At 36.3% G+C, this 25921-nt stretch overlaps 1 protein-coding gene across 5 annotated transcripts in view; it reads right to left on the reverse strand.

Moving 5' to 3' along the window:
* Window positions 1-25921, reverse strand: part of LOC123799262 (uncharacterized) — a 1380163-nt gene that overhangs the window by 1051822 nt on the left and 302420 nt on the right. For all 5 annotated transcript variants that reach the window (XR_015724344.1, XR_015724346.1, XR_015724345.1 and 2 more), the window contains one exon: window positions 18954-19082. Coding sequence is in view for 1 of the 5 variants with exons in the window: in XM_087861938.1 (XP_087718064.1) it covers window positions 18954-19003 (50 nt within the window). In the remaining 4 variants the exon portion in view is untranslated. The remainder of the gene's footprint in view (window positions 1-18953; window positions 19083-25921) is intronic.

Below are 25921 nucleotides of genomic sequence, written 5' to 3' on the forward strand. Positions count from 1 at the left end.
GTGTTTTGGGTGAATTTTGAGAATGGAAAAATGGATTGGAATATATTGAAGAGTGAGGGAGATATTTTGAAAAAAGAACCACCACCCATAAGCAAGAAATGTTCTGCCTCCTCTAGAGTTTGGTTCTGTATGAAAGTACTGATTATTATTCTACTTACTATCATGTAGATGCGACCTAATGACTTTTATAAGAAGAACAGGAAAAAAAAAATCAATGAAAGAAAAAACAAAGGCTTGATAGAGCAGTGTGATAGAGACAGAAACTTCAATAAGAATACTATAAGATCAGTTAGTACTTCAGAGAAAGAAAAACACAGTAAGAAACAGAACATACACATTTTATTTTAAAATAAAGTCTCCTATTCTGATTTTCTCAGTGAGAGAAATCTGCTTCTTTTCTTTATCCTAACAGAACCTTTGAATATTTCTGCTGTTTATAGGTAAAAAGGAAGTCACATAGACAAAAAGCCTCTTTCTCATATCTACCAGTCAAAAGTTGATCTGAAAATCCATCAGTAGGTCCTAAAGAAATGTGAAAACTTGTGAAAAGAAGATGGCTCACAATACATGATAAATGCATTTATGGGGGCAGTAGGTTATGCATAAGTTATGTATTTGGCAGCCTGGAACTCTAACATCCCCATGTCTTCAAAGGAGTAGGGGTGAGGAAAAAGAAAAGGACAGTGGTCCTTGATTTTTTGTGAGAAAGGAAGTCATTAGTCTTGGAGAATCTGGTCAAAGGTAGGCAATCACCTCAGAAAAACATGCAGGGACACCATTTTTAACATATAATTTCAAAGGACTATACACCCTCCCTAAAAGACCATCCATGGACCTTCCAAAAGATGACACATCTCAACTTAGGAAATGCTAGAATTAGGAAAAATGATTTAGAAGCAAAAATGGCACTTTCTAGCACAATTCTCCATTAAAGTTGCTCTAGATTTTTAATAGACCATCAGCAGTCTTCTGAGTGCCTAGCATATAGATGAGGATTAATAAAGGAATAAAACTGTGGTCATGGAACAAACCATTTGTTCGGCCCAGCTTTCTCACTTCACAAAAGTGGAAATTATAATCTAGAGACATTAAAAGTCCTACTCAAGAGTTACAAAATCAACAGAGAACTAGCTCACCCTTCTCCACTCTAATCATTTTCCCCAAACTCTCCTGAAAGCAAAGAGTTGCATCTGGTCAGCCTGAATAGAAAACTAGTGTCCCTTCACTGTTGGATTCCAAATCTAAGAACATATATTATCAAAATTGAAAGACTATGTAGTAAGGGAAGGGAGAAGTTTTATCTCGGGAAACTAAGAACACAAAGGTAGAATGAAAGTTAGTAAGATATAATTAAACAGCATCAACTGCATCCACGACTTGTAACAAACAACATTCTAGGAATGCACCACACACAATGGTGGTGCATAATTTGTTGGATTAGTTATTCATAATCGCAATCATTTGATTACAAAATGCCTTGGTATCATCCAAAGCCATGGAAGAAAGATATATCAAAAGGGGCTACGGAGGAGAATTTACCTAAGGGACTATTTACAGATGGGTGGGTAGTTTTAAGGTAAACCAAGGAAGGAATGGTTTAGATTACGAGGGCTTGGAACATGGAGAGCTACTGCACCTTTTAGGACTAAAGGAGCAACCACTATAAAAAATGGTGTAGGGTGGGAGCCATGGGACTAAATGTCCCTACCTTACTCTCCTTTTATCTCCCCTTCTCCTGCCAGTGCCTTACTTGGCCAAACCAGAAGCCAGAGGGCAAGTGTACCTACTGATGCAGTTCGAAATGATAACCTCTTGAGGCATAGGACAAGGTGGAGAATGATGGGTGTGGTGGGATAAATGGAGAACACCTGGACAATCTCTGGAACACACTGTTGGCTCTTCACAAGCTGTAGGAAACTCAGAGCCATTCCTTGAGCACCCACCAAGTTCTGTGCACAAGACCACTTATTTCTAGATCTCATACCTCTAAGGAGAACCACTAATGGGGGAAACATTTGGCTCCAATATTCAACATACACTAATGCAATGTTAGAAATCACCTTTAACTAATAGGCTGTGGAAGGAATATAAGGATATCATGCTGTGTTTCCAAATCTAACTTTACCAGGCAATCCTAGGAGATCAAAATGTGTTTCCTAAGTAGCTGCTGCCTAAAGGAATAATGCTCTGCAGTGTGGTGTCCCAAGAAGTGCTCTAGATGATAGAACTGATGAATAAAGTAACTGATTGAGGAAGGAGAGGAAGAGTCTATGCCCCAAATTATTGCTCTCTACTTCTCAAAAGGGGTCACATGGTTATTGACCAGCAGCTCCTTGGAGCAGCTTTTCTACTAAGGATGCTGGGAGTTCAAGACTAATAAGAGAAAACACCCTGTAGCAGCAGCTGATAGAACTCTAACACCCAGCCCTGACAGTGAGGAAAAAGTTTGCCTCAAAAGTACCCAGTAACAGGGGGGGTCTGGGAGGCTCAGTCCATCAAGTGTCTGCTTTTGGCTCAGGCCATGATCTCCAGGTCCTGGGAACAAGCCCCTCGGCAGGCGGCAGGCTTCCTGCTCAGCAGGGAGTCGGCTTCTCTCTCTTTCTCTCCCCGCCCCCCCACCGTCTGCCTCTCTCCCCTGCTCTCTCTCTCTCTCTCATAAATAAATAAATAAAATCTTAAAAAAAAAAAAAGTACTTGCGGCCTATAATGCCTGAGATAAAAGACACAATGTAAACAGGCTTAGGCTGACCAAGGCCTAAAGCCCATAGGACACTGAGCATATCCCTATCCCTCCTACTCCTAGCCCGTTCTTGGGGAACACAATAAATTGGAATAGGAACGTAACCTTTACTGTTTGAATATCTCAGGCAAGAGAACAAAAGCTGTCTGAATGTCTCTTTGGACAAAGAGGAAAAATATTGGCCTGCTAGTGATTTGGAAACCCAAATGGATACTGAAGTCAACCTTCAGATTTCCAGTAGTAAGAGGTGCATGAAAGAGGTTTATGTTTCATTTCACTTTGTAGTCCTGACCTTAGTCAAAATAAATTTTGATATTCAAACTGACACATAATCCCTCATTGCTATTCTTACTTTAAACTTGAATAACCTCAGTAAATTGCGCAGACAGGTGCTTAATGAAGCCTATATTTATAAAACAATATTTTTCTTCACAGGACTATGGGCTCTAATACATCTTTTCTAACTGGAATCAAGTTTCCTGATCAGAGCTCCTCTGGCCTTCTCCAAGCCATATGTTCAGAGTATGTGGAATCAATCCGCTGTGCCAGCTGCATTCTCATTATGTAAAATGCACTACGGTTTGGATAGCATGGTTGACACAGATTACTCCAGTCTGGCAGAGGTATGACAACAAATGTGGATGTGTTAACACGTGAGGTGAAACTGAACACCGGGAGAGCCAGCCTAGGGTGGGGCTATCCAAACGAGTGCTTTTCAGAACAAAGACTATATTTCTCATCGTAAATACGAAGTTACTTCCAAAAAATGTAGTAGGAAATGTTGTTTTTACCTAATTTGACCATCAATGGAAAGCCTGGCCATCTTAGAGAGTTATGTAAGTATGTATATAGCACAATACAATCTTGCCTAGCTATGTTTAAGATACAGCGAAAATCAAGGAAAAACATTCTCACATTATTCTGAGACAGAAACAATTTTTTTAAAAAGCCAGTGAGTTAAATTTTAAAAGATCTTTTAAGTAGATCTTATTAATGTTTAAAATTACTCTCTTCACCTCCCTTAAAAGCTATCGGGCACCCCTTCCCCATTGTCATCAAATGCGGCAGGTGGCTACTTCCTTGCCTTGCTGAATTCAGGCATGAACGTGTGATTTGTTTAGGGTGATGAAGTGCCACTTCTGAGCAAAAGTTTTAAGAACCAGCATGTGAGTTGCCAGGTTTCTTTTGTCTTCCTGGAACAACCAGTGGTAATGTTCTAGCTAGAGGCTGATCCATCAGCCTGAGTCCTGGAAGGAATAGGATAGAGCAGAACAGTGACCAGGGATGGATGGAATGAAGAAATAAGTTTTGTTGTAAACCACTTCAATTTTTCAGGTTGTTACCGCAGTATAATCTAACCTACACTGTTTAATGTAACAATGTATTGAAAAAGTCATTTAAAAAAAATAGGTTTTTAATCCTTCCCTCCCCCTTGCTGATGAGATTTTAAATAGCTTGTGTTCTTTTTTGTGTTTCCAAACTGGGGGATGAATCCAATCAAAAATTCTAAAAGAAATTACATCCTCACTCTAAAAAACATTTAAAATAATTCACCCAGGAAAAATTACATTAAATTAGCTACGTTTTTTGTTGTTTATGCTCCTTATACTTGCAAGCAATTTCTCATGAAGCAGCTACAAAATGTTTACAAAATAGCTAAGTATAAGAATAAGATGCCAGTCATCCTTAGTGTCACTGAGCACCAGAAGCCCAAGGATTATATAAAGGTCAGAGTCAAATAAATGCTAAGGAGCCAACAGATTTAAATTCAGCTTTAAATTCTGGTCAGTGATTAGACTCTAGTTTTGAGAAGAAACTGAGCTATCTAAAGTCAGGGGTTATTTACTCTACTACCAAAGAACTGAAATCCCCAGAGCAAATTCAGAAAGAAAAAAAGCAAGTTTCTAATCAAGAAGAAACTAATATGATTACATATATTATTCAAGGGCTTCTCTCAGACATATCAAGGATAAATAAAATCTCATATGAAGTATAAAGAATATGTACACTGGAGTCAGATACAAATGGGCCTGAAGTCCACCATGACCTCTTACAAAGCACATGACCTCAAACAAGTTACTTAACCTCCCTGTTTCCTCTTCAATGAAATGGGACTAACAACTACTCATAGGTCTGGTATAAATATTAAATTATGTGTGAAATGCAGCTATAAAAAAATGAATGTAATAATATCTGAGCTCAGTTTATATCAATTTATATTTATTTATGTATCTAAATCTATATTTTTATTAATAATAATATTTATTGAATACATTTACACAATGTAACATTTACTTGGCACTCCTTTTGTTCCAGGCTCTGTTCTAGATAATTGGGATATGTCAATGAACAAAACAGACAAAACTACTGGCCCATGGCAGCATGCATTATGTCTTTTCCCTGCGGAAAAGACAGAACTAATAAGAAGAAAGAAACACTGTGTTAGTTGCTACGAAATCCGATGAGGAAAAAAAAAAAAATAGAGCAAGGGTAGAGAATAAAAAGTGGGTTGTGGTACATGTTGCATATTTAAATAAGACAGTTATGTAGGCCTCACTGAGATGACCTTTAAACAAAAATTTGAAAAGATAACAGGTAAACGTAGCAATAAAATACATTCTAGAAATACATTCTAGGGCTCAGTACAGTACAGTATTTAGCATTTGTAGAAGGCTAAATATTTATTCACAGATGGGCTGAAGAACACACATTCATCTAGCCTTAAAATTTTTCTTTCAGAGGGGTAAGCTGCAAAAATACCGAGCAGCAGTCTGTAGACTTACTTCATGGCAGCCTAGAGAGAGGAAATGATATGCTCAGTTAATCTTTAATATACAATTTCCTTACTGCAGGGAGACAGCAGAATGTAGTAAATAGTTCCAGAGAAGTACACTCTGGAGCATAATACCCTTTCAGGAGGATGCATGGTGTCAGTTTATTTGAGGTATTATATGAAGAAGCAATTGTGCAACTGCGTAGGGGAGAATCCTGTATGTCCAACGTTATGAGAGTGTAAAAATCCAGAAAACAAAGCACATCTGAGAGAAAAAGTGAAAGTAAACATGGCCTCTGAACTTCATTAGGCAGCTTTCTTTCCTTCATCCTTCAGTAGTCACGTTAAACCACAGTGGGTCCCAGACTGAATTTTAAATTTACCATATACCAGGAGCTGATCTAGACCCAAGGGAAGGGGGGGGGGGACAACGGCTAAACATTTCCCGATGCAGGTTCCCAAATCCTCCATGGCCCACCTTAAACCTCACACTTCTCTTAGTGTTGAAATAGCCAAGTACTTTGTTCCACCCATTCCATCCTTCTCAGCACTTGAAAAAATAAAATGGCTGAAGGATTTGGTGACCCCTTGGTAAAGGAGAAATTCACAGGCTGTATATTTGCATTCTTTCATCCTAAATATCTGGCTCAACATAACCAGGGAGAAGTCAGTTAAGGTGGTACTTCACAGGCTAAAAGGAACAGGCAGTGTAACACTCAAAATTGATTTGCCCCCGGGGGATCTAACTCTTCTGCAATGCTCATTAAAACTTAACTTAAAATTTTAAAGGGTTTATAAAACCCTTTTAAAAACATTTTCCAAGTGTGACCTCACTCCAACTGACTGTCCTGCTTAGTTAAGCTTACTGTGGAAGGAATGGAATATTTTTGCTGGGTTGCAAATGATTGTGTAGACAAAGGGAATAGTTAAAATGCTTTTACTTGTGATAAAATCGATTGAACAAGCATAGAGGTACCAAATCTCCCTAATTAAGCTCTGAAATGGCTTCTGCATTCTTTTTTGAAACCAGTGGGAATTCCCTTGAAATGAACAAATATTTTATATGGTTAAGTGTTCATTAAAATGAGCAATAGGGAATGAGCACAGTATCCAATATCAAGAGGAAAACTGTAAAATGGAAAAGGATAGATAAATAAATTAATAATCTAGGATTTTGGCAGCCTGACCAAATTGTCACCTGTTGTTCTTGTTTTTCTAATTATTCTTCCTGTAATTTACTCAGCTGTGCCTATAATTCTTGAGCACGTACAAAGCTAATACAGGAGTTAAAGTTATTAAGGTCAGGCTGTTTATTTTACTTACCATGACCTGAATAAAAGATAATATGCATTTCTTTTTTTTTTATAAGAAATTTCAAAAAATAAGAGACTTAGCTCTTTCTAAAGACAGAAAGTAAATACACATGTAACTGATTTGTACATTATGTAAGCTACTGTTTGGTATTTTGCTGTCTTTTTTTTTTTTTTCTGTTCTCAAAGTACTGAATTTAGTAATTCAATTCAAATGGTGGGAATTTATTTGCTGATATTAAGTCATAGTTTTTTGAAAGGGTGCTTAATGCAAATTAAAACACAGCTTTGTCTAAAAGCAGGTTTTATAGACAACTTGTTCTAAATGGGAATTTACTTGTTTTTCTTCACATAATTTTTATTCAAACATAAAATTACTTTACAATGTACAATTTAGATATAGGAAGGAAGCCTGGGAAGATGGCAGAGTAGGAGGTTCCTAAGCTCACCTCGTCCCACAGACACTATCACCCAGATAACAGCTATATTAGTACAACTAAACCAGAAAACTTCCTGCAGACTGGCAGAACAGACTCCTCACAGTTAATCATAGAGAGGAGGCTGCATCTAAAAGGGTAGGACGGGTGGATACGTGGTCAGAAACCAAACTCCTAGGAAGACTAACCACAAACGGGAGGGACACTACAAGCATGGAAAAGGGAGAAGAACAGACCCCACACCAGGCACCCCAGACATTGGGGATCTGCACTGGGAGACAAGTTCCACTAACATTTGGCTTTGAAAAGCGGTGAGGCTTAACTTTGCCAGTTTTTACAATCAATGGAGCTTCACATGGGTACTTTAAAAATCAGCTGACTTAGCTCTGGGAAAGCCAGAGGGCAGTAGGAAACCGAGCCCCCACCCTTAAAGAGACCACATAACAAACAACCCCACATAGAAGAAGCAGTTGGAAAAGTGCCTGCACTATATGGGAAGATTTATTTACTAATCTCAGAATGTGCACTGAAGAGGCAGGGATCTTTAGGAGACTTCTCCAAGAATAAAAGAGCCGGCAGGTGTCATTTTTCTCCCTCCACCCCCAGCCTAGGTAAGTCTGAAATCTTTGGAAACCAAAACAAATATTCTCCATCTAGGCTTACTAACACCCGCACTCTGCCCATGCATTCTCTTACTGACTTAACCCATCTAACCTGCCCCACTCAGCAGGAGTCCCTCCAAAGTAGCTCTCCTGACACCCTGATAGTGACCAGCACCGCTCCAAAGTGACTTCTGCCCTGGGGAGAATGGCAGATTATCAAAGACTCTAGTTCCACTGCAGCTTGAGCAGTGGGCTGGGAGAAGACATCTGATTTGACTGCTGGCCCCATTTACCATCAAAAACCTCACAGGGGGCAGCGCAAAGAGAGAGCTCTGTAGTTTAGGGTCAGCGCAACCCCAACAGATAGACTGGGAGCAGACATCTGGTCTGACTGCACACCACGCCCACTGACAAAAGCCTTTCAGAGGATGATGCAAGGAAAGCCCTACTGTTCAGAGCAACCACAGTTCCAGCAAATGGGATAAGGGAAGGCATCTGGTTGATGAGAAGAGTGGAGGATCTCAGTGAAACCAACAAAGAGATAGAAAATATAAAAAAGAACCAATCCCAGCTGAATAACTGAAATTAAAAATACCCTAGAGGGAAACAATAGTAGAGAAGAGGAAGCAGAAGAGCAGATCAGCAAGCTGGAAAACAGAGTAATAGAAAGCAACCAAGCTGAACAGTAAACAGAAAGAAGAAGAATAAAAAATGAGATCAAGTTAAGGGAACTTGGTGACATCATCAAGTGTAAATACATTTGCATTATAGTGATCACAGAAGGAAAAGAGAAAGAAAAGGGGGCAGAAAACTTATTTGAAGAAATAATAGCTGAAAATTTCCCTAATTTGGGAAAGTAAACAGACATCCAGATTCAAGAGGCACAGAGAGCCCTCCAACAAAATCAACCCAAGGAGGCCCACACCGAGATATATAGTAATCAAAATGGCAAAAAGTAGTGATAAACAGAGAATTTTAAAGGCAGCAAGAGAAAAGAAAATGGTTACATTCAAGGGAAACCCCACAAAGCTATTGCCTGACTTTTCAGCAGAAACTTTGCAGGCTAGAAGAGAATTGCATGATATATTCAAAGTGCCGAAAGAAGTGCAACCAAGAATACTTAGTCAGCAAGGCTATCATTCAAAATAGAAGCAGAGATAAAGAGTTAAAGGAGACCATGAGAAGATCATGATCAAAAGTTAAAGGAGATCATCACCACTAACTCAGTCTCACAACTAAATCAGTCCCACGGCTTAATCAGTCCCACGACTAAATCAGTCTTACGACTCAATCAGTCCTACGACTAAATCGGTCTTACAACTAAATCGGTCTTACAAGAAACATTAAAGGGACTTCTCTGAGTGGAAGGAAAAGGCCATAACAAGGAGTAAAAAAAATAGAAAAGGAAAAACTTTCAGTTTTTCAGTGAAGGGATGGGAAAAACATTCATCGTGCAACTGAAAGTGAACCAAAGCTAGGTTAACAATACTTATGTTGGTCAAAATAGACTTTAAAACAAAGACTGTAACAAGAGACAAAGAAGGACACTAGATAATGATAAAGGGAGCAATCCAACAAGAAGATACACAACTGTAAATATTTATGCACCCAACATAGGAGCACCCAAATATATAAAGCAATTACTAAGAAACATAAAGGAAGAAACTGATAGTAATACAATAATAGTAGATGACTTTAATACCCCCATTGATCATCCAGACAGAAAATCAACAAGGTAACAGTGGCTATAAATGATACATGGGACCAGATGGATCTAACAGATACATTCAGAGCATTCCGTCCAAACACAGTGGAATATACATTATTTTCAAGTGCACATGGAATATTCTCATGAATAGATTACATAACAGGCCACAAAACAAGTCTCAACAAATTCAAAAAGACTGAAATCATATCATGCAGCTTTTCTGAAAACAACGGTATGAAACTAGAAATCAATCACAAGAAAAAATCTGAAAAGAACACAAATACATGGAGGTGAAATAACACACCACTAAACAATGTATGGGTCAACCAAAATCATGGAGGAAATAAAAAAAATACATAGAGACAAATGATAATGAAAACAAAACAGTCCAAAATCTCTGGGATGGAACAATACCTGTTCTGAGAGAGAAGATTATAGCAATGCAAGCCTACCTCAAGAAGCAAGAAAAATCTCAAATCAACAATTTAACCTTACACATAAGGAAGCTAGAAAAAGAAGAAGAAGAAAAAAAGCCCAAAACCAGAAAAAGAAAGAAAATAATAAAGATTAGAGCAGAAATAAATGGAATAGATACTAAAAAACAATAGACCAAATCAATGAAACCAGGGTCTGGTTCTTTGAAATGATCAACAAAATTGATAAACTTTAGACAGACTCATAAAGAGAGAGAGAAAAGAACAGAGACACAGAAAGAGAAATCAGAAATTAAGAAGAAATAACAGCCAACACTATAGAAATATGAAGAATTATAAGAGAATATTATGAAAAATTGGATAACCTAGAAGAAATTAGCAAATTGCTAGGAACATATAACCTTCAAAAACTGAATCAGGAAGAAATAGAAAATTTTAATAGACTGATTATTATCAATGATATCAAATCAGTAATCAAAAAACTTCCAACAAACAAAAGTCCAGGACCAGACGGCATCACAGGTGAATGCTACCAAATATATAAAGAATGAACACCTATTTTTCTCAAACTATTCTAAAAAGTAGAAGAGAAAAGAAAGATTCCAAATTCATTCTAGGAGCCCAGCATCACCCTGATGAAGATATCACAAGATAACACAACAACAACAAGAAACTACTACAAGCCAATTTCTCTAATGAACATAGATGCCAAAATCCTCAATAAAATATTAGTAAACAAAATCCAACAACACATCTAAAAGTCATTCATCACAATCAAGTGGGATTTATTCCTGGGATGCAAGCGTGATTCAATCTTCACAAATCAATCAATGTGATACATCACATTAACAAGATAAAGGATAAAAACCATAATAATCTCAATTGATTCAGAAAAGGCATTTGATAAAGTACAATATCCATTCATGATAAAAACTCCCAACAAAGTTGGTTTAGAGGGAACATACTTCAACATAATAGCCATATATGAAAAACCCACAGCTAACATCATACTCTATGGTTAAAAACTGAGAGCTTTTCTCCTAAAATCAGGAACAAGACAAAGATGTTGACTCTCATCACTTTTACTCAAAATAGTACTGCAAGTCCCAGCCACAGCAATTAGACAGCAAAAGAAATAACAGGCATCCAAATCTGTAAGAAAGACGTAAAACTTTCACTATTTGCAGATGACATGATACTTACATAAATATAGAAAACCATGAAGACTCCATCAAAAAGCTACTAGAATTGATAAATGAATTCAGTAAAGTCACAGGTACAAAATTAATATTTTGTATTTCTATATGCTAATAATGAAGTAGCAGAAAGAGAAATTAAGAAAACAATTCCATTTACAATTGCACCAAAAAGAACTAAATATCAAGGAATAAACTTAACCAAGGAGGTGAAAGACTTGTACTCTGAAAACTATAAAACATTTGAAAGAAATCAAACATGACACAAACAAATAGAAAGATGTATTATGTTCATGGATTAAAAGAACCAATATTGTTAAAATATCCATACTCCCCGGAGCAATCTACAAATTCAATGCAATCCTTATCAAAACGCCAACAGCATTTTTCACAGAACCAGAACAAAGAATCCTAAAATTAGTATGGAGCCACAAAAGTCCCCAAATAACCAAAGCAATCTGAAGAAAGAAGAACAAAGCTGGAGATATCACAATCCTACATTTCAAGATATCCTACAAAGAGGTGTAGTCCTCAAAACAGTATGATAATTACACAAAAATAGACATATAGATCAATGGAATACATTGGAGACCCCAGAAACAAACCCATGCTTTTATGGTCAATTAATCTACAAAAAAGGAGGCAAGAAGATACATGAGAAAAAGTCTCTTCAACAAATGGTGGTGGGAAAACTAGACAGCTACATTCAAAACAATGAAACTGGACCACTTACTTACACCATGCACAAAAATAAACTCAAGATGAATTAAAGAACTAAATGTGAGACCTGAAACCATAAAAATCCTAGAATGAGACATTGGTAGTGATTTCTTGACATCAGCATAGAAATATTTTTCTAGATATGCCTCCTCTGGCAAGGGAAACAAAAGCAAAATTAAACTATTGAGAGTACACCAAAAGAAAAAGCTTTACACAGGGAAGGAAACCTTCAACAAAACAAAAAGGCAGCCTACTGAAAATGAGAAGATATTTGCAAATGATATATCTAATAAGGGGTTATTATCCAAAATACATAAAGAACTTATGTAACTCAACACCAAAAAACCCAAATTATCCAATTCAAAAATAGGCAGAGGACATGAATAAACATTTTTTCAATAAGACATACAGATGTCCACTGGACACATGAAAAGATGCTCAACTTCAATGAGTTATTACCTCACACCTGCCAGAATAACTAAAATCACAAAGACAAGAAATAACAAGTATTGGCGAGGATGTGGAGAAAAAGGAACCCTCTTGAACTACTGGTAGGAGCAAACTCATGCAACCACTGTGGAAAACAGTACAAAAGTTCCTCAAAGATTTTAAAATAGGATTACCACATGATCCAGTAATTCTACTACTGGGTATCTAGCCAAAGAAAATGATATCACTAATTCAAAAAAAATACGCACTTATATGTTTACTGACGCATTATTTACAATAACCAAGATAGGGAAGCAACCCAAGTGTCCATCAATAGATGACTCAATAAGAAAGAAGTGGTATATGTGGAAAATGAAATATTCCTCAGCCATAAAAAAGAATGAAATCTTGCCATTTGCAACAACACGGATGGATGTAGAAGGTTTAATGCTAAGTGAAATAAGTCAGAGAAAAACAAATCCCATATAATTTTACTCATATGTACAATCTAAGAAAGAAAATAAACAAAGAAAGGAGACAGACAAAAACAGACTCTTAAACATAGAGAACAAACTGGTGGTTGCCAGAGGGGAGAAAAGGGGGTCAGGAGATAAGTGAAACAGGTGAAGGGGATTAAGAGTACACTCACTGTGATCAGCACTGAATAATGTATAGAATTGTTAGACTGTATATGCTGTACACCTGAAACTAATATAATACTTATGTTGATTATACTTAAATAAAAATATAAGTTAAAAAGATGAAAAATAGAAAGGCTTTTCATAAAAATAAATAAAAATAAAATTTAGATATAGTCTTTAAATATTGAAAAGAATTAATACATTCTCAATAACACATCAATTGAAGTATCCTGTAAACAGCATTTTCTCATCAAACAATACACACACACACACACACACACACCATTCACACCTACATACTTAGTATAGGTGTGACCATTAAAGCAGTACATTTTGGCATTGTAATACATAAGGAACAAGCCAATTCAAATCCCACTGCCTGCCGGCTGTAAAACGAAGGGCACTATCTCAACATGAGCACTATCTGTCTAACCCAAATGCTTATACTTTGTCTTATCTTTGGGAAAGTATAGTGATAACAGGCCAAGTTTGCCTGCAGTGATGCCCTCTTGATTGAGATAGCACCTAGATGCTATTCCCATTCCTATCATATAGCAAATACATATTTCAGTGGACTAAAACTTATGCTAAAATGGAAAAATGTAACATTTTGCTGTCTCTGAATTAAAGAAGCGAAGCACACAAGTTCATACAAAAGGAAGCGTGTTTAATAAGCATTCTGTACTCTCGTTGAAAGTAGAGGCATCTTATTTATCTGATCAAGTTTTCCAGGACCAAAACCACTTAAACAACAAACTAAAGCAATCTCTTTGGGATGAAAAGTTCTTATTTTCTATACACCATATTCCTAGCACTCGTTTTTTCTACTTTTTCATCATTTTCTGCATTCTATTTCCCAAGTTTGTTTCCAGGAGTCTTGGTAATGCTTAATAGCAGTCATTAACTAAATGTCAATAATTTAAATCAGGAGGTTGAAGGAAGGTTTTTCCTTTGAGGGTACAGTTTTCCACAAGAAGGGCCAACAGAAAGACTGAAACAAATTTTGAAAGCCGAGTCCCACAAAGAACACATCGATTTTGAAAATTCTGTCATAACACCTGTGGGAAGCAAAACTACATCTACTCCCAGCTCTCTGGAGCAGAGTATACAGAAGATGCAAACCTATGTCAAACAGAGTGGCTTGGCTGGCAGAAATTGTTTGAACTGTGGCAAAAATATATTCTTTTTTTTTCTGTTATATATTTTAAAAACACACAAACATCACCGGTAGTAAGAAAAGTCCACAGTTCAATTCCTCACATAAATTAAGCAAAAAGACTTGTATAAACTGGCTTCAAAAGCATGATAATTTTTCTTCTAGCTTTTGTCCCTCAAGAGGTACATAGAATTAGGAGTGATTTAACTCAATGTATTTTAACTTTTTCTTAAGTTTTTGCTGTTGTTGTTGTCAGATTGAGAGAGAGAGAGAGCACAAGCAGGGGAGCAGCAGGCAGAGGGAGAAGCAGGCTCCCCATTGAGCAGGGAGCCCAATGCAGGATTTGTGCCCAGAACCCTGGGATCATGACCTGAAGGCAGATGTTTAACTGACTGAGCCACCCAGATGTCCCTGTATTTTAACTTCTTAACAACTATAAAATATTTGAAAGTGAGCAGTTATTTGTTTAATTCAGACATATGATTCCAAAATGTGCTAAATCAGAAGACAAATGAATCTGTAAACAAGCAATAATCAGAGATATTTGACCAATAGGCAGTCCTGTAACAACACAAAACTACTTCTAGTGTTGCCTTTGCCCCATGAGCTAGGACACTAGTTTTATATTCAGGATGTATGGCAGAGATTGTTTCTACATGGTGATTAAGGACTACCAATATTTCCTGGTCAGTGAGAGGAACATTAGCACTACTGGTACTACTTCCAGAGAAAATTAGTGTATGGAAATTATAGAAGATGGTCTGAGTACTGGGTTAAAATGCCAATGGATGGAAAAACGAATGACTTTCAAGCACTGAAAGGGTAGTTTCAAGCAAGGAGAGCAGGGCAGTGGGGACAGGGATACAATTACTCACAATTACTTATTATTTGCAAAAAGAAAATATTAATAAGGCAATCCACTTCAGATAGAAATAGAAAATGACTATATCCAATTGTAGCTTTCCATTTGTTTCTCATCATATAGTTGGACAAACCCATAGTCAAATATATCTAAAAGATGTTACTAAAATATCTTTGGACCCTATATTCTATTTTACTCTTATTCATACACACACACACATTAATAAATAAATAAATAAATAAATAAATAAATAAATAAATAAATAAATAAATAAATAAATATAAATTGTATGTCACGGATAAAGCCCTAAACTCCCTTTATAAAGATGAATGATACTCTATTAGTGATTACCCTTTTTTCCTGTTTTTCGGATGACACTCTAATAAGACATAAATACAATAAATACAATTCATAACAGAGAAATGTTAAAGACACAACACAGTTATAATCACACAATTTATCAGAGAAATGTAAATACTGCACAAGTAATTCCCCTTCTCCCATGTTTTGTGGGCTTTCATCCACAGTACAGAGAACACCTGCCTCCGCATGTATATGACAGAGGACATATAAAATAATAAGAGTCCCTACACAAAAAAGTTGAAGTGCATCATGACAGTGGGTTGGTTCAACATGAGGCCTTGTATACTTGGGTGCTAATGTGTGTGTCAAAATCAAATATGTGTATGCAATTTTCTCTCTAGTGCCCTCAGTCAAACTAAAGCATTGATTATTCTAATAGATCACTTTGGAAGGGGAGCCTGGTAGTCACAGAATGGCCTTGCCTCACCCAAAGAAAGTTAAAGACAAAAACCAGAAAATAATGTTAATGAATTAAAATTTGCTACCTCGACCTTTATTTTTATCCATTACTTAAGAATGAAGGGATTGTGGAGGAAAGAACGAAGGAATGAAGTTTAAAATTAGATCTGAAAATATTGTAATAGCATTATATGGTGACAGATGGTAGCTACACTTGTGGTGAATGTAATAAAATATGTAAACTTGTCGAATCACTATGTTGTACACCTGAAACTAATGTAACTTGTGTGTCAACTATACTTTAATTAGAAAAAATTAGATGTGAAAAAAGAAAACAAGGGCACTCTAGACTACCACAGAACCCCTGATTTTCAGGCTTGATTTTCTTTATGCTTAGAAAATATGTGTCACATTATTAAATGCACGTTCCTCTGCTAACATTTGTGAATATTCTTTCTGTCCAATTCAGAGCTATCATTACCAGGCACAATCCCCTCTGGGTGCCAAGGCAGTCTGCTTACTTGGAATTCTTCAATTAAGCATCTTAATTGGACCTACAAGAGCACTGAAATTTAGAATATGAAAGCAATAAACCATTTGGGAATAAAAATTTCAAAATAACATTTTACCTAATTATTATCCATATTTCATTCTGCAAGTTACATTCAGGATACTATTGCATCAATCTGCATGGTTTACTAAAGCACACTTTAGAGGTGCCTAAAAGGCTTTTTACCCTTTAAAGTGTCAGTTCAGGCTTTTCTGTTTCCCCAGATAACTGATGTCAGTCCAATGTCCTTAAAAAATGCACAGGAAACAATTCTTATTTTACAAGAGGTCATGGGTGAATCTAAATGTCATAAGCTGATTTCCCCATTGATCAATTAAGGTGTTGTACTTGACCCATTTAAAAAATATATATGCATAATGTTAACTTTCCAATATAATTTACATAATAAACACATTGTAATACTTTGAATTCTATCTACTTTTAATATTTTATGTATATGATATCGCTGAACAGACTGCTTCAGAGCAAACATTTGTTGAAACTTTTGTCAGTCTAATGTACTTTCATTTTTGAAAAATTCCTGTCCATACACTTATGTATCAACATATTATGCTCAAATACATTTTTACAACTCCTTATATTCTACTTTTTCTCCAAAATCAATAAAATATGAATGTTTAATGTATTAATTTCTGATTTATATTTTCTAATCTGATTTTTTAAAAGTCATCATTTAAAGCCCTTTAAATTTTCAGCATTTTTTGTTTTATCCTTGATATTCACAGAAAAGGCAACACAAATGTAGGGGAGGAAAAAGTTTTCTTCAGTCTTCTTAGGGCCCCTTGCTGGGACTGAAAATTACACTGACAAAGACAAACTGACAGAAGAAAAGCATACAAATGTATTTAATATAAGTTTTATCTGACACGGAACCCTTATAAGGAAATGAAGACCCAAAGAAGCAAATGAGTATTTTTATGCTGGATTTGATGAAGGATGGACAGTCATGGAGAAATATGATAGATCAAGGAGTAGGAAGTAAGTGCAGTAAACTGGGGGAAACTTATTTAGCAAGGAAGGTTTGTTAGGCTTGTCCTGGGCATCCTTTTGTCTTCTTAAGGATGTTCCTTTACTCCTAGAATAAGAAGGGCATTTCTCACTTGAGGGTTTTCTAACCTATTTCAGGAAGAAGGTGGGAGAAAGCTCCCAGAGTGACCTTCCTGCTTTTGCTTGTTTTCTCAAACTTCTTCAGCTTAAAATAATCGGTGTGTCAATTGCCATATTTTAGGGGAGCACATCCTGAACGCTATCACAAATCACAACTCAGATTGCAATGGTATAAGACTCATCTCATACAGAGCAGGATTCTAAAGTCAACTAGAATTTTTGAACTAGTTATATACACAGGTGTGGACTCCATTGACCGTAAGATTTATTTTCTAATCCAGACTATTTTAGAGTGAAAATGGGTGCTAATAATAGTTACATAGCTAGAAAAGTTGTGAACCAGGAAGGAAATAATGGTCACTCTAGGATAAGCAAATGGTTGATTGTGAAGCAAAATATTTGTTTGATATGTGCAGAAACATTTCAAGTGGAATCAGCTTTTCAAGGGCAACTTATGAATTGAGAAAAACTTGAGAAAGTGACAAATCATTGTTTTTTCCAGCTTTTAGTATTTATGACGGGAATATGAAATCAGAACTGTGTGTAAAACGGTACAGGCAATGATAGCATCTCTCATCACTCAGTTCATAATACATTCTCGCTTTTTTTTTTTTTTTAAGATTTTATTTATTCATTTGAGAGAGAGAGAGACAGCCAGCGAGAGAGAGGGAACACAAGCAGGGGGAGTGGGAGAGGAAGAAGCAGGCTCCCAGCGGAAGAGCCCGATGTGGGACTCGATCCCAGAGCGCCGGGATCACGCCCTGAGCTGAAGGCAGACGCTTAACGACTGAGCCACCCAGGCGCACCTCGTTTTGAAACTACTTTAAGGTAGGAAAGAAATCTTCATCCAATTGTTTTACCCTTTCATTTTTTGTAATTTTACAGGTGACACTAAGGCATAAATCAAATCATCATAAACATTTTAATTATATAATGTAACCACTAACTGTTCATTCATAGATATGTATAGATAACAGAAGATTATTTTCTTGGGAATCCTCATTGTCATAATATAAATTAATTAATTAATAATTATTTTTAACTTCAAACCATCCTTTTCTTGAGGGAAAAAAATGAGTCACAATTAGTAGAAAAGTATTCTTGTGTCCAAAGCAAATAACAAAAGTTCATAATAATTTACTTTCTCTAAGGAAAATAAACCACATAAAACAGTGCCCAGAACACTGGAAATAAAATATTTGCTTTAAAAATCATGCTAAAAAAATCCTTTAGACACCAAACACAATCAGCAAACACTGAATTTCCTAGAATCAAGAATCTTTGGCAAAAAGACTTCTGTTTCTACCTATCCACGAGCATCTAAAACATAAGTGGAATATTTAACTTCAAATATTATAGCCAATTAGGGGTCTTTAGCATTTTCCTGGAAAAGGATTTCATCTTGCCGTGTGATCAAAAAAAACCCAACATATCATGTATTAATGCACAAAACCTGTTGAAATAAGTGGCGTGAACTGATGTGCTGGTATAACCTTGCTACTCACCCCACCGCTGTTGGCGGCAGCAAGGCTGTGCGGTGCAGGCCATCAGGCATTTTGTCAGGCACATGCTTTCGTCACAATCTGACTCCTCTCCCCTGCAGACTGTTGAATGAACACGTAACCTTGAGATTTCTGTTACAGAGAAGAAACAAGGATCGGGAGTTGCATACCTCTCAAGTTGTCTCTTCCGTTACAAGTGCTGGTAATTTATGGTGGAGAAGTAAAACTGTGGTAAAATGAGGTTTTGAAGTATTCTGCTTAACTATCCTCAAATGCAATAAATGTAACCTTAATCTAGCAGATAAAGTAGTTCTCATAAGCATAGTGTACTACAGATGTTATATATATATTTATGGCTCTGGCCCCATAAATTCATAATGATTTCCTTCTGGGTATTAAAGGCCAAAATATGATTTTTGACAGATTATATATTTTGGAATTCTTACTTTGATAGTTAATTTTAAGAACAGTTATTTCTGCCATTCTTGAAGGAAAATACATCGAATAACCAGTAGGGCATGGTTTTCCCAAAGCATATAGTTATGCTTCCTTGAAGGAAGTCGGCCAGGCATTACCAACGAAAGTTAGCACTTCTGTTGTGGCTGAAGTTATTCCCATATGTGGCATTTTCTAACTTTTATGATTATACTACCTTTTATTCTTTTAAATCAGGGATTACCTTTCTTAGGCCATTTATCTTCTAATATCTATAGAAAAAAATTAACAGTGCACATAGTGCTTTTCTTTAACAAAGTTTGATCAATTTTTCTTAAGGAAAACGTGATCTTTCTTTGCAACAAGTTTCATGTTCTAAGCCCCATTGAAATATGCAATGAAAACACAGGTAGTGTACTCTACTATAATGAAAACATAAGAGTAGTTTGTACGAGATAAAACACAGAGGAACTGCAGTGGTCTATATTTCCTAAATATATTCCCAGCTGTCTACTGAAGTGGGTACTTTAGGGTACATCCTGACTATAATTTAATCACTTTTGGTAAATGAGTACCACTTAGAGTAAATCTGATCATATTCTGTTCTGAAGGATTTCGGCAATCTTTTTATTTGCTGTCAGCTCCTTCTGAAAATAAATTTTCCCACTATCGTCCCTTAAAGTCACAATGATGCTTGCAGAGTTCTTCATGAAAGAAAACACAAGCTAATTGAAGTATGAGAATGACAACTCGTAACATAAGACCATAAGCATATGAAACTTTTTGGCTCACTCTTATGTAGTAATTAATTTCATATGTTGTTATAAATCACACAGTTTTTGAAAATGACTGAGAAGATTGTCATTAATCATCCTTTTTCTGTATTTTTCTTACTTTTAATTTTTAAAAATTTCAAATACACAAAAGAAACCAGAAACAGAATAAACCTGCACATCCCTATCACATAATGTCAACTGGTTTCAATCCATGGCCAACCTCTTATCTTCTCTACTTTTACCCCCTTCTCCCATCCAGTATTACTTTGAAAGAAATGCTGGATAACATATAATTTTATCTTTAAATATTTCATATAATGAATATATATATTTAAAATAAATACATATCTGGGGGCGCCTGGGTGGCACAGCAGTTAAGCGTCTGCCTTCGGCTCAGGGCGTGATCCCGGCGTTATGGGATCGAGCCCCACATCAGTCTCCTCCGCTATGAGCCTGCTTCTTCCTCTCCCACTCCCCCTGCTTGTGTTCCCTCTCTCGCTGGCTGTCTCTATCTCTGTCAAATAAATAAAAATAAAATCTTTAAAAAAATAAAATAAAATAAAAATAAAATAAATACATATCTGAATAGGTATAAATTAATATTTGAAATTTTCATCTCAAATATATATATATAAAATGAATATGAAGAGTCCTTTTTTTAACTTAGCCACTTTATAATTACATTTCAAAAACTTTACAATGAGTTGTTAATATCATCAAATCACCAGATCAAATTTCTTATGGTCTCATTAATATCTTTATTAATTTTTTTTCTTGTATAAGGATCCAAATAAAATTCCCTACATAGTCACTGGTTGATATATGTTTAAGTCCCTCTCTTTGGGCTCCCTGCTCAGCAGGGAGTCTGCTTTTCCCTCTGACTCTCCCTTCCTCATGCGCTCTCTCTCTCTCTCTCTCTCTCTCTCTCTCAAATAAAATCTTTAAAAAAAATAAATAAAATATATTAATGCTAATTATTACTAGTGGCTTAAATTTGCTTAATCTCCTACTTTCTTTTAAATGACTTTATTGAGGTATGATTGACATACAAAAAGCTGTAAGTATTTAAAGTATATTTTAGAGTAAGTATACAACTGTGAAACCATCACCACAATTGATATCATGAACGTATCTAGCACCTTCAACAGTTTCCTCCTGTCCTGTTTATGTAATTTTCTTTTTTTGACATAAGAACATTTAACATAAGATCTACTCTCTTAAAAGATTAAGTATACAGTACAGCACTGTTAATTACAGGCTCTATACCATGCAGATCTCTACAACTTATTCATCTTGTATAACTGGAATGTTGTACGCTTTGATTAATACCACCTTGTTTCTTCTCCTCCCCAGCTCTGGAAACCACCATTCTACTCTCTACTTTTATGAGTTTAACTACTTCAGATTCCTCATATAAGTAGTATCATATAATATTCATCCTTCTGTGCCTGACTTCTCTCACTTAGCATAATATTCTCCACATTCACCTATGTTGTCACAAAAGGCAGAATCCCCTGCCATCTTTTGTAAGGCTGAATAATATTTAATTGTATGTATATATCACATTTTCTCTATCCACTCATCTAGTGGTGGACATTTAGGTACTTTCTACCTCTTGGCTATTGTGAACAATGCTGAAATGAACATGGGAGTACATATTCTTAAGCCTTTTTTAATCTACAGATTTCTACTCCTTTAACATGCAATTTTATTCCTTGAAGAAAGTAGATTCCTTGTACTATACACCAATTTCCCATAGTCTGGATTTCACTGACAGCATCACTGTGGGTTCCTTAACACTATTGTTATGTCCTGTAAATGGGAAATCGCATCTAAAAGCTGAATCAAATTCAGATTTAATACTTTGGGCAAGAATACTCCATAAATGCTGTTGTGAAGTATAGTTTAATAGTAGAAATCTTCACATTATGACCATCGTAGAGTTGTGGTTAAAACCATAGGCTCTGGAGACTCAATACATGGAAACTAATTCTGGTTTTGCCTCATCGTAATGCTGAAAACTTAGGCAAAGGAATTAATCAGTATCTCATTTCCTTCACCTGCAAAATGGGGATAATAAATACACCTAACAAATAAGATTTCTGTCAAGACTACATAAATAAAGACAAAGCACTTCAAATAACACTTGGTACATAGTAAGTATTCAATATATTTTAGCTATTATTACCAAATAGCTGAAATTAATTATAAAGAGGAACATGCAGAAAATATTCACAATTGTTATCCATACAGCAGCCAAATTGACCAGTCTAGTAAAGACAGATTTTCAATATCTAATATAAAGGCTGAAATGTGGGGCGCCTGGGTCACTCAGTCGGTTAAGCATCTGCCTTCAGTTCAGGTCATGATCCCAACACCCTGGGATCCAGCCTCGTGGCAGACTCCCTCCTCAGAGGGGATCCTGCTTCTCTCTCCCACTCTGCCTGCCACTCCCCGTTTGAGCTCGCTCTCTGTCAAATAAATAAAATCTTAAGAAAAAAAAGTTGAAATGTGAGCGGACTAAAAGGTCCAAATATATCAAGGAACTGGTAATGGAAGATGCAGCCTTTTGCTGGTAGGTCAATGATTAAAACACCCCACAGGTTACTAGTGATTGAAAGAAATTGCTGCTCCCAGTTCTGTTAAATGTATTATGTCCTTCCATTTGTACCATTCTTGGCTCCACCTCAGAAAACAACCAAAACATGATCAATTCACATTTTATTCTTTTTTAGAGATACTTTGATAGCACCAAACTAAGCAAAAGCAATTCTCTCCCCAAGGCAGAAGAAATGGGTTCTTTTCTTGCTATCCAAAGCAATAGTCTGTGAGTAGTTTTTACTCTTTTAGGAATTGGGCATAAACGTTTAGCACATTCCATCAGTAGTTTATAGAATTTCTAAGGGAGCAAAATCACTTAATATACATTTTTTTTTAAATCACAATCTTGAGAATGGCTATTAACTAAGGATTTAGCAAACATTAAGTTATAAAGTCCATAAGATTGGAAAATGGTGAAGATTTGAAGTCAGATGAGCAATGGAAAATTTAGGCTGGGTATTTAAGGAAACTGCCTATTAGCAAGAACTATTAGATAATGGAATGGTACTTTTCTTAAGCTCCATAAATTTCAAAAGTAAATTGGAAAACATATTGGGAGAAAATGTTCCACCCCACCAGGGGAATAAATGAAATGGTCTTTTCATCTCCTGTTTCTATAAGCTGGTCTGCAAATTAGATGTATAAAATTTACCTACCCAAACTATGAACACGATAAGTCCAATATTAGGTTGAGTCCAAGTTTCACTGGGAAAAGTTCCATTTCCAGATCTTCAGCCAAAAGCTGAATAATACCAATATGGAAATTTGGAGCAAAATCAATTGTTAAAGTCAGATTATGAGATTTTAACTGCCATTCTAAAACTACTTATACAGCCTTTCTATGTTATTTCCACTTGCCAGATCAACACCCAAGAGTCATTTTGACATTTAAAAAAAAAAAAAATCCCAATTACACATCCAACTGCTGATTTCCAAAGCAAAAGCAACCTGTGATTTTGGCTTCAAAACCCAGTTTGCCTTAGGGATAGACGGATGAAAGAAATTCTAGCCTACTGTTTAAGGGCTAATATTCCCACATTTTCATATCCCATTTAGGGCAGGCCGATTTTAGCACTTCAGCTTAAGCAGTATCACTTGATATAAGGTGCTTGAGTGGAGTAGGCGGCAAGAGGGAATGGGAGAGTAAGCGGCAGAGAAGCAGAGGCTGCTGCAGGTAGACTCCTGTGCCAACTGCCAAAGGAAAATGGCTATGAAAGCGAACGCATTTTTTTTTTTTCCATGAGCGAGGGATGAGAATTTAATAGTAAAACAGTAAATTGAGTTTCTGTCCTTTTACCTCTTACTAGAATTTCTTTGTTGTCCTTTGCATGGGGAAGGTTAACAGCTCAACCTAATTCTTCACTCCAAGGAACTTTACAGGCTGTCATTTGGTTAAGGTCTAATGGGTCTTCTGGGATTGGATAGCTGAAGGCTGTGCTTACTCGAGCAAGCGGCTCCACAGAGGGCCTGGAAAAGAATGTTTGAGTTGGAGAGAAGGTGCTGCTGCTCCAACTGCTTTTCCACCTGCAAAAACAGAACCTTTGGGGACAGTAGCACCGCAGTTAACAGGGGATCTCAGGAATGAGAAAGGTGTTAAAGTAGCCAGTTCTTCTGTTTTGCCAAGGATTTTCCGGTCTTGCTGTTTTTGGCAAAATTTTGAAATATCCCACTTCTCTCACCCTGTGCTTTTCCCTTCCCATTTCTCAGGGATGGTTTTGAGGACTGGGATGACTAGTCCAAACAGAAAGACAGAATTTTGAGAGGATGTGGGAGTCACACTCCTGGCCTCCCCACATGCCTCAAAGCAGCACTTGGCTGCTGTGGGGAGCTGGGGATTCTTGCGAGGGGGAGGGTGGCCAACAGCAATAAAAGGTTCAAGTTGCCAACCACCTCAACCTCCATATTGGAGAGGGATACTCCTAAAACCCCTTGTTGATTAAATCAGATGGAAAATTTCAAAACATTATCAATGGAGTCACTCAGAGGATGCCATAGAGTCACTCAGAGGACTCCAAAAGTCAAGTTCATATTCAACCATGGTGAACTCAGTAAAAAAGTTCTCAGTGAGAGCAACTTATAAACTATTCCTTTTCTAAAATTTCAGATGAAGACCTTGAATCATCGACACGAGCCTGTCGTGATATAGTGGCAGTCTTTTGTCCCAAACCTAATGTTTCTAAATGTTATTTTGATTGCAAAACACACAGAATTTAATTCTTCTCTGAAGTTTCTTAAAGTTCTTAATGTTTTATTGTACTAAAAAATACATAGCATAAAATATGCCATTTTAGCCAATATTAAATGTCCAAATCCCTGGCATTAATTACATTTACAATGTTGTGCAACCATCACTACTATATTTCCAAACCATTTTCACCACACGAAACAGAAACTTGGTAAAATAAAATGTTTTTAAAAAACCATTTTGGCTGTTATGGCTGCCATAGGTATAGTCGATGCAACCTCAAAGTAATATGATTGGTAGTCATGTATGTACTTTCTAAAAAGAAGTGAATCAGGTTAAAATAATTATTGGAAAAGTGTAAAACCACTGCAACTCATCACTAAACCTGCACAATACATACAGTAGTTTTGGTTAATTTCATCTAACTGATCATACATTTTTGTATAATATAAAATTTCAATGATTAAGATTGATGACCTCAGGGGCGCCTGGGTGGCACAGCGGTTAAGCGTCTGCCTTCGGCTCAGGGCGTGATCCCGGCGTTATGGGATCGAGCCCCCATCAGGCTCTTCTGCTATGAGCCTGCTTCTTCCTCTCCCACTCCCCCTGCTTGTGTTCCCTCTCTGGCTGGCTGTCTCTATCTCTGTCGAATAAATAAATAAAATCTTTAAAAAAAAAAAAGATTGATGACCTCAAAAATCATACTAATTACAATAAAAATGAACAAAGGCAGAAAGTTATGTCAAAGGCTATAAAAATGTAGAAACACAAAAATGAAGTCACAAGGCTAGAAGAATCAAGGCATTATTAAAATCTAGAACTATAAAATATTGTTTTAGAAAAACATTTCCAAATAATACATTTAAAAAAAATTTAGATGTGCTTTAGAAGTGGTTTTAGGTAAGGATCCAGGATATAAGTTTTGCAGGTTCCTACATAATGTTATCTCAGCCACTGATCAAAATTGCCCTGTC

This window comes from Ursus americanus, chromosome 5, assembly GCF_024610735.1.
Source record: "Ursus americanus isolate L20-20 chromosome 5, mUrsAme1.1.p, whole genome shotgun sequence".
Taxonomy (NCBI): domain Eukaryota; kingdom Metazoa; phylum Chordata; class Mammalia; order Carnivora; family Ursidae; genus Ursus; species Ursus americanus.